The sequence below is a fragment of the Lithobates pipiens genome, unplaced genomic scaffold, assembly GCF_037356315.1.
Source record: "Lithobates pipiens isolate NorthernLeopardFrog02 unplaced genomic scaffold, aLitPip1_a1.2 Scaffold_22, whole genome shotgun sequence".
Taxonomy (NCBI): Eukaryota; Metazoa; Chordata; class Amphibia; order Anura; family Ranidae; genus Lithobates; species Lithobates pipiens.
Window position 1 is genome coordinate 318,576,915 of NW_027507784.1, and position 11,766 is coordinate 318,588,680.

General features: G+C 47.6%; 1 protein-coding gene across 1 annotated transcript in view; it reads right to left on the minus strand.

Moving 5' to 3' along the window:
- Positions 1–1,218, minus strand: part of ROGDI (rogdi atypical leucine zipper) — a 53,399-nt gene extending 52,181 nt beyond the window's left edge. The window contains exon 1 of the mRNA XM_077449449.1: positions 1,087–1,218. Within this exon, the coding sequence (XP_077305575.1) occupies positions 1,087–1,134 (48 nt within the window). The 5' untranslated portion in view covers positions 1,135–1,218. The remainder of the gene's footprint in view (positions 1–1,086) is intronic.
- Positions 1,219–11,766: the final 10,548 nt, after the last annotated feature.

Sequence of the window (11,766 nt, forward strand, 5' to 3'; positions counted from 1 at the left end):
CCCCCCCCCCCCCCCCCCAACCCAATTGGTTTCACCTTAGATTCTGCAAAAAAAAGGGCAAAGGCAATGAAAAGGGTAGATGACAATTACACGATTCGATCAGGATAGCAAATCAATCAATTTATGTAATGATCTGATCACAGTACATGGAGTGGGAATGCCCTCCTCAGATCATCACAGTACATACAGAAAGTTACCCCCCCTCCTCTGCCAACCCACTACCATCATCACAGTACATACAGCAATATACCCCACCTCCTCTGCCAACCGCCAACTACCATCATCACAGTACATACAGCAAGATAACCCCCCCCCCTCCTCTGCCACCCACTACTACCACCATCATCATCACAGTACATACAGCAATATACCCCGCCTCCTCTGCCACCCACTACTACCACAACCATCATCACAGTACATACAGAAAGTTACCCCCCCTCCTCTGCCAACCCACTACCATCATCACAGTACATACAGCAATATACCCCGCCTCCTCTGCCAACCGCCAACTACCATCATCACAGTACATACAGCAAGATAACCCCCCCCCTCCTCTGCCACCCACTACTACCACCACCATCACCACCACCACCACCACCACCACCATCACAGTACATACAGCAATATATCCCCCCTCCTCTGACAACCCACTACCATCATCACAGTACATATGTTGAATGGGGTAACCCCTCCAACCCCATCATCCCAGTACTAATGGGGTAACCCCGATGCCCACCAGCACAGTACATACAACGAAGGGGGTCCTCCATATCATCATAGTACATACAGGTGGGGGGTCCCCATCCAGATCATCATAGTACATTTGGGGAGGGGGATTATCCCCCATCCATATCACCACAGTACATACAATTGGGGTGTCTCCCATCCATATCATAGTACATACAAATGGGGGGGGGTTGTCCTCCATCCATATCACAATAGTACATACAATGGGGGGGGTTGTCCTCCATCCATATCACAATAGTACATACAATGGGGGGGGGGGTCCTCCATCCATATTACCATAGTACATACAATTGGGTGTCCTCTACCTCCATCCCATCCCCCCTCCTCCCGGTGACTCACCAGCACTCCCCTCTCCACACTGCTCGCCGCAGCAGCTGCTGTCGCCATCCTAAACGATCCAGGTCACAGCAAGACGATGCAGCTACTATGCAACAAACCCCAGCTCCGCCCCGCTCCTCCCATTGGACAGATTAAGTCCCACCCCCCCGGCACGATTGGCCCATTCCCCCTTGTCATTACTCGCTAGTGTCGCCTAGACAGGGGAACGCCGCGGGCCGACATTGGGCGCGTGTTCTGCTGAGCTCTCTGGCCACACCCTGACAGCCATAAAGGGATGTGATTGGCCGGCTGGAATACCTTCACAATCCCCACGATACAATGTAACATTCGATGTTATCTGCCGCATTCCATGCCAGGTGGGGGACAGATCGGGGACGGGCCGGTGCACTATAAGAGCCAGTATGACCCCAATGGGCGGAACAGAGCTGGAATTCAAGTGTTTGCCAATCTAAGAGTAGAATGTGGGATATTCCAGTTTAGTTGTGTCTGTTCTTTATTTAGAATAGAATTCCACTGTAATTTGCGTTCAACAAGAAAGTATTTATCTTATTTGCACCTGGTGATCCTGCCAGTAACTGACTTCCTGTCCATAGGGTGACAACACTAACTATACTGGATGTGTGGAGGAGCCTTGTTGTCACCCTATGGACAGGAATACACAACCCCTCCCCACCCCTCCTTCACCTACACCCAATGTGCACAATCTCATTCTTCGTAAGGCTTTCATATGCAGCCCCTTGTGCCCCATCATATGCAGCCCCTTGTGCCCCATCAAATGCAGCCACTGTGACCCCTGTCTACCCGGCACTTACCCCATCAGCAGGGCCGGTGTTGTGTCATATAGTGTCCGCGCCGTGCAAGCAGACGAAGCTTCGGAAAATCTCCGAAGCTGAACGGCGCCTGCGCCGTGAGTGGAGGTGGTAGCCCCACCATCCAAGCGGACACGGGGTTGTGAATATTAGAGGGTCGCTCGCTGCGCTCGGCTCTTTTATATTCCTACTCTGTGTCCACTTGGATAGTGGGGATAGAACCCGGACTCACGGCGCAGGCGCCGTTCATCCTCAGCAATTTTCGGAATCTGTGTTGCTGTGTACTGAGCATGCGCAGTCTCCAGCGGACACTATCGGATGGAGGACCTTATATGATAAGAGACCGGACTAAGAATAATTAGCATTATTATGCCAGCCCAACAGCATAACATCATTATGTTCTTGTTCATAAAAAGGGAAAACCATGCAATTTGAAGAGCGTATTATATATAAATAAGACAGATATAAATGCCCATAGGGCTAAGGATAGATAGATAGAGATATATATAAAATATAAAACAGTTAATTTCAATTAAAAGTAGAGCAATCATCAAGGAGGACACCTGGGTCTGGGGGGGGGGGGATGGGGACTCTGGTGACCAGAGACCGCCTTCTGCAGAAAGAATACACTAAGGTAGTGATGGTGTAGTGTCATATTTTGCTGCCTATCACAGAATGCTGCAGAAGTGACGTTGCCGCCAGAAATTGCGTACTGCGCATGCGCAAAGCGTTCCAAACACTTGCGCCGTGCGTTCCAACATAGTTTCGGCAATACAGTTCAGCGAAACCATCACATAATGTTACGGAAGTGATGTTACAGACAACACAAACACTGGGCCGTGCGTCACAACACTAATACTTCCCTTGTTACCTAGTATCATTTTTTACCAACCATGCTGAGCTACATGCCGTGTTAGGATTTGCATTGCTGGGACTTGTAGTGCCTATCCTGAGCTACATGCTTCAGTGTTCAGTGTCCTCATCCCTATCCCCGAGCTTCAGTGTTCAGTGTCCTCATCCTTATCCCCGAGCTTCAATGTTCAGTGTCCTCATCCCTATCCCCGTGCTTCAGTGTTCAGTGTCCTCATCCTTATCCCCGAGCTTCAATGTTCAGTGTCCTCATCCTTATCCCCGTGCTTCAGTGTTCAGTGTCCTCATCCTTATCCCCGAGCTTCAATGTTCAGTGTCCTCATCCTTATCCCCGAGCTTCAATGTTCAGTGTCCTCATCCCTATCCCCCTGCTTCAATGTTCAGTGTCTTCATCCCTATCCCCGGGCTTCATTGTTCAGTGTCCTCATCCCTATCCCTGGGCTTCAATGTTCAGTGTCCTCATCCCTATCCCCCTGCTTCAATGTTCAGTGTCTTCATCCCTATCCCCGGGCTTCAATGTTCAGTGTCCTCATCCCTATCCCTGGGCTTCAATGTTCAGTGTCCTCATCCTTATCCCCATGCTTCAATGTTCAGTGTCCTCATCCCTATCCCCGGGCTTCAATGTTCAGTGTCCTCATCCCTATCCCCAGGCTTCAATGTTCAGTGTCCTCATCCTTATCCCCGAGCTTCAATGTTCAGTGTCCTCATCCTTATCCCCGAGCTTCAATGTTCAGTGTCCTCATCCTTATCCCCATGCTTCAATGTTCAGTGTCCTCATCCCTATCCCCGTGCTTCAATGTTCAGTGTCCTCATCCCTATCCCCGGGCTTCAATGTTCAGTGTCCTCATCCTTATCCCTGTGCTTCAATGTTCAGTGTCCTCATCCTTATCCCCGAGCTTCAATGTTCAGTGTCCTCATCCTTATCCCTGTGCTTCCATGTTCAGTGTCCTCATCCTTATCCCCGTGCTTCAATGTTCAGTGTCCTCATCCTTATCCCTGAGCTTCAATGTTCAGTGTCCTCATCCTTATCCCCGTGCTTCAATGTTCAGTGTGCTCATCCCTATCCCCGGGCTTCATTGTTCAGTGTCCTCATCCTTATCCCCATGCTTCAATGTTCAGTGTCCTCATCCCTATCCCCATGCTTCAATGTTCAGTGTCCTCATCCCTATCCCCGAGCTTCAATGTTCAGTGTCCTCATCCTTATCCCCGTGCTTCAATGTTCAGTGTGCTCATCCCTATCCCCGGGCTTCATTGTTCAGTGTCCTCATCCTTATCCCCATGCTTCAATGTTCAGTGTCCTCATCCCTATCCCCGAGCTTCAATGTTCAGTGTCCTCATCCCTATCCCCCTGCTTCAATGTTCAGTGTCCTCATCCTTATCCCCGTGCTTCAATATTCAGTGTCCTCATCCTTATCCCCGTGCTTCAATGTTCAGTGTCCTAATCCTTATCCCTGTGCTTCAATGTTCAGTGTCCTCATCCTTATCCCCCTGCTTCGATGAGGACACTGAACATTGAAGCTCGGGGATAGGGATGAGGACACTGAACATTGAAGCACAGGGATAAGGGTGAGGACACTGAACATTGAAGCACAGGGATAAGGATGAGGACACTGAACATTGAAGCTCGGGGATAAGGATGAGGACACTGAACACTGAAGCACGGGGATAGGGATGAGGACACTGAATATTGAAGCACAGGGATAGGGATGAGGACACTGAACATTGAAGCTCGGGGATAGGGATGAGGACACTGAACATTGAAGCACAGGGATAGGGATGAGGACACTGAACATTGAAGCACAGGGATAGGGATGAGGACACTGAACATTGAAGCTCGGGGATAGGGATGAGGACACTGAACATTGAAGCTCGGGGATAAGGATGAGGACACTGAACATTGAAGCAGGGGGATAGGGATGAGGACACTGAACATTGAAGCTCGGGGATAGGGATGAGGACACTGAACATTGAAGCACAGGGATAGGGATGAGGACACTGAACATTGAAGCACAGGGATAGGGATGAGGACACTGAACATTGAAGCTCGGGGATAGGGATGAGGACACTGAACATTGAAGCTCGGGGATAAGGATGAGGACACTGAACATTGAAGCACAGGGATAAGGATGAGGACACTGAACATTGAAGCACGGGGATAAGGATGAGGACACTGAACACTGAAGCTCGGGGATAAGGATGAGGACACTGAACACTGAAGCACGGGGATAAGGATGAGGACACTGAACACTGAAGCACGGGGATAAGGATGAGGACACTGAACATTGAAGCTCGGGGATAAGGATGAGGACACTGAACACTGAAGCATGTAGCTCAGGATAGGCACTACAAGTCCCAGCAATGCAAATCCTAACACGGCATGTAGCTCAGCATGGTTGGTAAAAAATGATACTAGGTAACAAGGGAAGTATTAGTGTTGTGACGCACGGCCCAGTGTTTGTGTTGTCTGTAACATCACTTCCGTAACATTATGTGATGGTTTCGCTGAACTGTATTGCCGAAACTATGTTTGAACGCACGGCGCAAGTTTTTGGAACGCTTTGCGCATGCGCAGTACGCAATATCTGGCGGCAACGTCACTTCCGCAGCATTCTGTGATAGGCAGCAAAATATGACACTACAATGGCAAACCTTGGCACTCCTGATGTTTTGGAACTACATTTCCCATGATGCTCATGCACTCTGCAGTGTAGTCGAGCCATCACTGCACTAAGGGATGGGAGGGCATGGGTTACTGATATAAGGGGAAAACCTTTTATTTTTTTTTATCACAATAAAGTTTATTGAAAGAAAATGAAGTACAAACATATGAATAAAAGCAATACATAAATTGTATAGTTAGCAAGGGGAAAACCTTTTATATAAGCGACCCCTTACATTATTGTATTCACTCCTCCTTACATCAGTGACCCCCCTCTCAGACTGGCCTGGCGGCGCTGTCACTGACCTCTCAGGTGCACCTTGCATGGATCAGTCAGTCGGCTCCAGCTTGGTGGCTCTGGTTTTCCTATAGTCTCCTCTCCACAGTCCACACATGTCTGACTTCTCCCTCATTGCTGCCTCACCATGCCCATCATTGCCGCCTTACCATAGCTATTCTAATCAAAATTCGAAAGAAGGTTCTATTTTATTCTAGTTTTTTTTCCTATTCTATTCTTTTTTCTATTCTATTTGAATTTAAATGTATTCTATTTAAAATTTGAATTTCACAAAATGGTTATATTCTATTTTATTCTATTCTTTTATTTTCTATTCTATTTTGTTCTGTTTTACTTTATTCTTTTCTATTCTATTTTTTTCAATTCTTTTATTTTCTATTCTGTTCCATTTTACTCTATTATATTCTATCCCTTTATTTTCTATTCTATTTTTTTTTAAATATACTTTTATTTTCTATTCTGTTCCGTTTTACTCTATTATATTCTACCCTTCTATTTTTTATTCTATTCTATTTTATTATTCTGAAATTCAAAAACGATTCAAATTCGATTACTATTCAAATTTTATCTGCAATGTTTGTTTAGTTATTTCGGATTAATTTAAATTTGTTACTATTGTAATAAAATAAAAAAAAGTTGTCAGAATTTCGATTCAGAAAAAACAAACCACGTGTCTATGAGATACATCCACCGTCAATGGCGTCCAGCGGTGCATATGGTTCAGGAGGGGGTGCTGCATACTTTTCCCCCTTCCTTTACTGCATGTTTGGCTGCTGTATAGATTTTTTTGGGGGTAACTCCACACTTATTTTTATTTTTTATGTGGCCATTTATACCAGAACCTCATCATGATGTGTTTTTTTATGTGCAACTGCATGAGTTTTTTTTATTTATTTTTTTTTTTTTTTTTTTTATTAGGGTCCCTTGTTAACATCTATACCGGACCCTCACCATTCAAATTTTCAGGGTAAATTATCTATTGCAAGAATTTTGACAAATGCTAATTCAGTGCCTTACTTGCTTTTGTGTTGTAGATGTACAGATCAATATCTGAACAAAGTGCTTTAGCATGCAAGGTGTAAAGGCCAAAGTGTGCCCGTCCCTTAAATTGGAAACTACTTCATCAGGAACAGCTTTCACCCAAAACCGAAAAAACAGAAAATTTATGTCAAATACTTACCGTAATTTTCCTTTCCTGATGGACTCCATGGCAGCCTACGTGTGGGGTTTAGTCCCGCCTCCATTACCCTATAGGACGACACTCCCATAAATCTTTGCTCCCTGCCACAGGCCGTGTTCGGTAACTATCCTACTCCAGCCATTTGGGAGGGAACTCCTGCTGCCATGGAGTCCATCAGGAAAGGAAAATTACGGTAAGTATTTGACATAAATTTTCCGTTTTCCTGACAGACTCCATGGCAGCCTACGTGTGGGAAATAACTCGCCAAGACACACCCGGGTGGGCAAAAAATGCTGCTTAACAAAGATTTATTTGACACCGTCAACTGACAAAACTTTAACTCCAAAATCAACTGAGGATAAAGCCGCTGGCTCAACACAATAATGTGACATAAAGGTGTGAATGGAAGACCACGAGGCTGCCCTGCATATCACGTCAGGAGCCACATGGCGAGAAGCTGCCCACGAGGTAGAAAGACTTCTGGTCGAATGTGCCGTCACCGCCTGAGGAGGAGCCAAGCCCTTTTCTCTGTATGCCCACTGGATCGCTTGAACTATCCATGCTGCAATTGCCCTGACTGATGCTCTAGTGCCCTTGTTCTTTCCACAGAACAGAACGAACAGGAAGTCCGACTGCCGGAACGGAGCTGTAGCTTCCAAGTAGAGCTTTAAAGAGGGTCCAACGTCAAGAGGATGAATTTCTGAGGAATCCGAGGATCTGAATAAGGGTAGAGAGATTTCCTGATTATCATGAAAGACCGAAGTGACCTTAGGGTTTGACCCCAACATTGGAACTAGGACCACTCTGTCCGGAAAAAAGGTTAGGAAAGGCTCCTTGACTCCCAGAGCTTGAATTTCCGAAACTCGTTTCGCTGAGGTGACCGCCACCAGGAACGCGGTTTTCAAGGTAAGTTCTCGGATGGAGAGATCCTTACTGAGCAGAGAAAAGAAGTCCAGGACTAGAGGTAGATCCCATTTAGGGAATCTGGGTTTTCTTTGGGGTCTCAATCTTACAGCACCCTTAAAAAACTGCTGAATAAGAGCGTGGCTGGCCCACTGAACCCCTGTAAAAGCAGAAATAGCTGAAACTTGAACCCGAAGGGAGCTAACTGATAACGGTAAGTCCAAACCTGATTGCAGGAACCACAACACATCTTGAACTGTGGGTGAAACATAGGAACTGGTTCTGGAGGACACATAATAAACTAACTTGGCCCAGATTCGTTCATACACTTTATTAGTGCTTCTTCTCCTTGCACTTAGGAGAGTGGAAATGGCTTCCTTAGGACACCCTAGAGCTTCCAGCCTTCCCCTCTCAAGAACCAGACCTTCAACCGGAGTTGAGCCGGACATGGATGGAGAACCGACCCTTGGGAGAGAAGGTCCCGCCTGGACGGAAGAGGAACCGGGTCCCGAAAGCTGAGCAGGGATAGGAGAGGAAACCAGAGCCTGTTGGGCCAGTACGGGATTATTGCCAATACTTCTACTCCTTCCCATCTGAGTCTCTTCAGGAATTGGAAGATGATTGGCGTTGGAGGGAAGGCATATGCCTTGTGGAATCGCCATTGCTCTGTTAGGGCATCTATCCCGTAGGCCTGCGGATCCTTGAACCTTGAATAGAACCTTGTTAGCTTCTTGTTGAAACGAGAGGCGAATAGGTCCACTTCTGGAGACATCCCCAGGGATAGAACCCACTGGAACACTTCTTCGTGAAGGGTCCACTCGTTGTTGTCCAAGTGGACTCGTGATAGAAAGTCCGCCGTGACATTGAGGACTCCGGGTACATAGGCTGCTGTTAGGTTGGACAGGTTCCTCTGGGCCCAACGCATTATTGGATCCACTTCCTTCAGCAAAGACCGACTTCTGGTGCCCCCTTGCTTCCTCACGTATGCGACCGCAGTCGTATTGTCCAGCCTGAGGACTACAGACGCACCCACTATCAGATGTGGAAATGCCAACAGCGCTAGGAAGGCTGCTCGCAGTTCCAACACATTCGACACTATTCCCCGAGAGGGAAAGTCCCAAATGCCCTGAGCCACTTCCGACAGACAATGTGCCCCCCAGCCTTTGTTGCTGGCATCTGACGTCACTGAGATCCATTTGATTGGCAGAAGAGAATGACAATTCAGTAGATTCTCCCGACGAAGCCACCAAAGGAGGGAACCTCTCATGGTCTGAGTAACTTCGATGGACTGGGCCTTCTCTCCCGACCATTGACGGAGAAACCCCACCTGAAAGGGGCGCATCCTCCATTGTGCCCACTTCACCATTGGTATAGTAGACACCATGGTGCCTATGATCTTTAGGCAATGAAGAGCACTGAGACGAGATGAGGAGAGAGCTAGGTGGATCCTGTCTCGTATTACTGCAATCTTCTCCTCGGGTAGAGAGATGGTACCTCTTGCCGTGTTGAACAGGGCGCCGAGGAACACGAGAGACTGTGTAGGAACCAACTGGCTCTTCTCTAAATTCAGGAGCCAACCGAATTCTTTGAGGGTTGCAATGACTTGATCCCTGTGGCTCAAGAGACAATCCTTGTCCTGAGCGAGAAGAAGCAGATCGTCTAGATAATGATGAATCCGGATCTTTCTGACTCTCAACAAGGCTACAACTGCCAGAAGGACTTTCGAGAAAGTGCGAGGGGAGGTTGACAGTCCGAAAGGAAGGCAAGTAAACTGTAAATGGAACTGGCCAATGGAAAAACGAAGGAACTGTTGGAACTCTGTGGCCACCGGGATGTGAAAATAGGCGTCTTTGAGGTCTATTGAGACTAGCCAGTCCCCTGGCTGAACTGATTGTTGAATCGTGGACAGTGTTTCCATTTTGAACTTTTCCTTTTTTATGTAGCGATTTAGATGCGTCAGGTCTATTACGGGTCTCCATGTACCGTTCTTCTTCTGGACCAGGAAAAGAGGTGAATACATTCCCCTGCCGCGCTGGACATCTGGAACAGGAATAGCGGCGCCTTGATCCAACAAAGATTTTATGTAAGCTAGAAGAATTTGTCTTTTTTCTTCCGATTTTGGAATGGATGTGGGAACACATTTGAGTTTGGGTACACTGCTGAACGTCCACGTGTGTCCGGAGGAAACCGTCTTGACGGTCCAAAAATCTTGGATCAAGGCCGCCCAAACGTGTCGAAAGTGGAACAAACGTGCTCCTACCCGGACCGCCTGGACGGGCTTGATCTCAAAAGGACTTAGTCGGCTCCTTCTCCCCCATTGAACTGCTTTTCGCAGACTTTTTGAGAGATGTCTGTCTGGACCTCCAAGATCTGGAAAATTCTCCTCCAGGCCTGTAAGTGCGTGCCTCCCTAGCACGATCTTGAACCTGCTTCCTAGGGAACGATCTTCTTTGACTCTGCAGGCGTCTATCCTGGGGAAGAAACCCCGACTTTCCCCCAGTGGCTCGAGTTATGGCACTATCCAGCTTATTGCCGAAAAGGGAAGAACCGTCAAAAGGAATACGACACCAAACCTGCTTAGAAGCAGGATCGGCCAACCAAGGACGGAGCCAAAGGGCACGCTTGGCAGTTACAGATGAGAGCATAACTCGAGCCACCAGACGGATAATGTCGATCGAGGCTTCTCCCAGGAAAGCTGAAGCCAGTCTCATTTCCTGAATGGGAGAACTCCTGGCCAGATCTTCAGAAACATTCCTGAGTGAATCATCAACATTATTGGACCAAACCTCCATTGCTCTAGACAGAGCCGCTAAGGCCAAAGCCGGCTTACAGGCCATGCCAGCCGTAAGGTAGATCCGCTTTAGGTCAGAATCAATTCTCCTATCCAAAGCGTCCTTAAAAGAGACCGTGTCTTCCAGGGGAAGGGTCACATGCCTGCCCAATCGCATTACCGCTGCGTCCACTAGAGGGGGAGACTCCAAATTCTTAACCTCTTCTTCCTTGAAAGGATAAAGTCTCTGAATCTTAGAAAGAAGAGAATTCTTTTTCTCTACCTTACTCCACTCATCTGAAATCACTTCTCCCAGTTCTGAGAGGAAGGGGAAGCTAATACGCTCTTTCCTCAATTGTTTGAAAATTTTTCTTTGTTTTGCCGGGGCCACTACCGGCTCTTCCCAGTTCAGTGTTTCCTTAATGGCTTTGACCAAGGGAGGGAGCAGGGCAAAATCAAAACCTGAACCAGACTCTTCCTCCTCAGATTCACTTTCTGAAAGGACAGCAGATGGATGGCTAGGCAACGAGGAATCCCAAGTGTCCTGGGCCTGAGCCTCCCTCCCTGGAGACCTTGGAGACTCTATGGGAGACAACTGGGGGGCTTCAAACTTCTTAAGACTGTCCTTAACCAATCTTTCCACCATAGACCTTAGCTGTTGGTCAGAGTCACTCCTTTCACCCGTCGCTTTGATATAACAGTCATCACAAAGGGACTTGTCAGCAGGAACCTGCGTCTTGCACCCCCAGCATACACCTTCAGCTCCGTGACTTGGGCAAGCTGTTGAAGGGCGGGAAGATTCCCGGCTACGGAGACTGGTTCTCGCAGGAGAATCATGTCGTCTGGACCTGGAAGAGGAATGCCGGCGGTGGGACTTAGACGAATCACTTCCTCGGTGAGAACTTCGTCGTTGAGTAGACCTAGAAGGGCTGTAGAACAAACCAGCAGTGTTAGTGGAACATTCCCTAATGTTCCACTGCTCCCCCCCGGCAGGTAACCCCAAAAGAAGTACCTTCCCCGAGGGGGCTGACCACTAGCAGGCGGTGAGGCATCCACAGGATCCATCAGGGCTGGAGAAAAAACAGCCTAATTTAAATACAGAAAACAGCAAGGAGGCAGAGAAAAAACTGATCCCATAAAGACACATACCTTAAAACAGAAGAATCAAAGCTCAGGAATGATGCTGCAGGC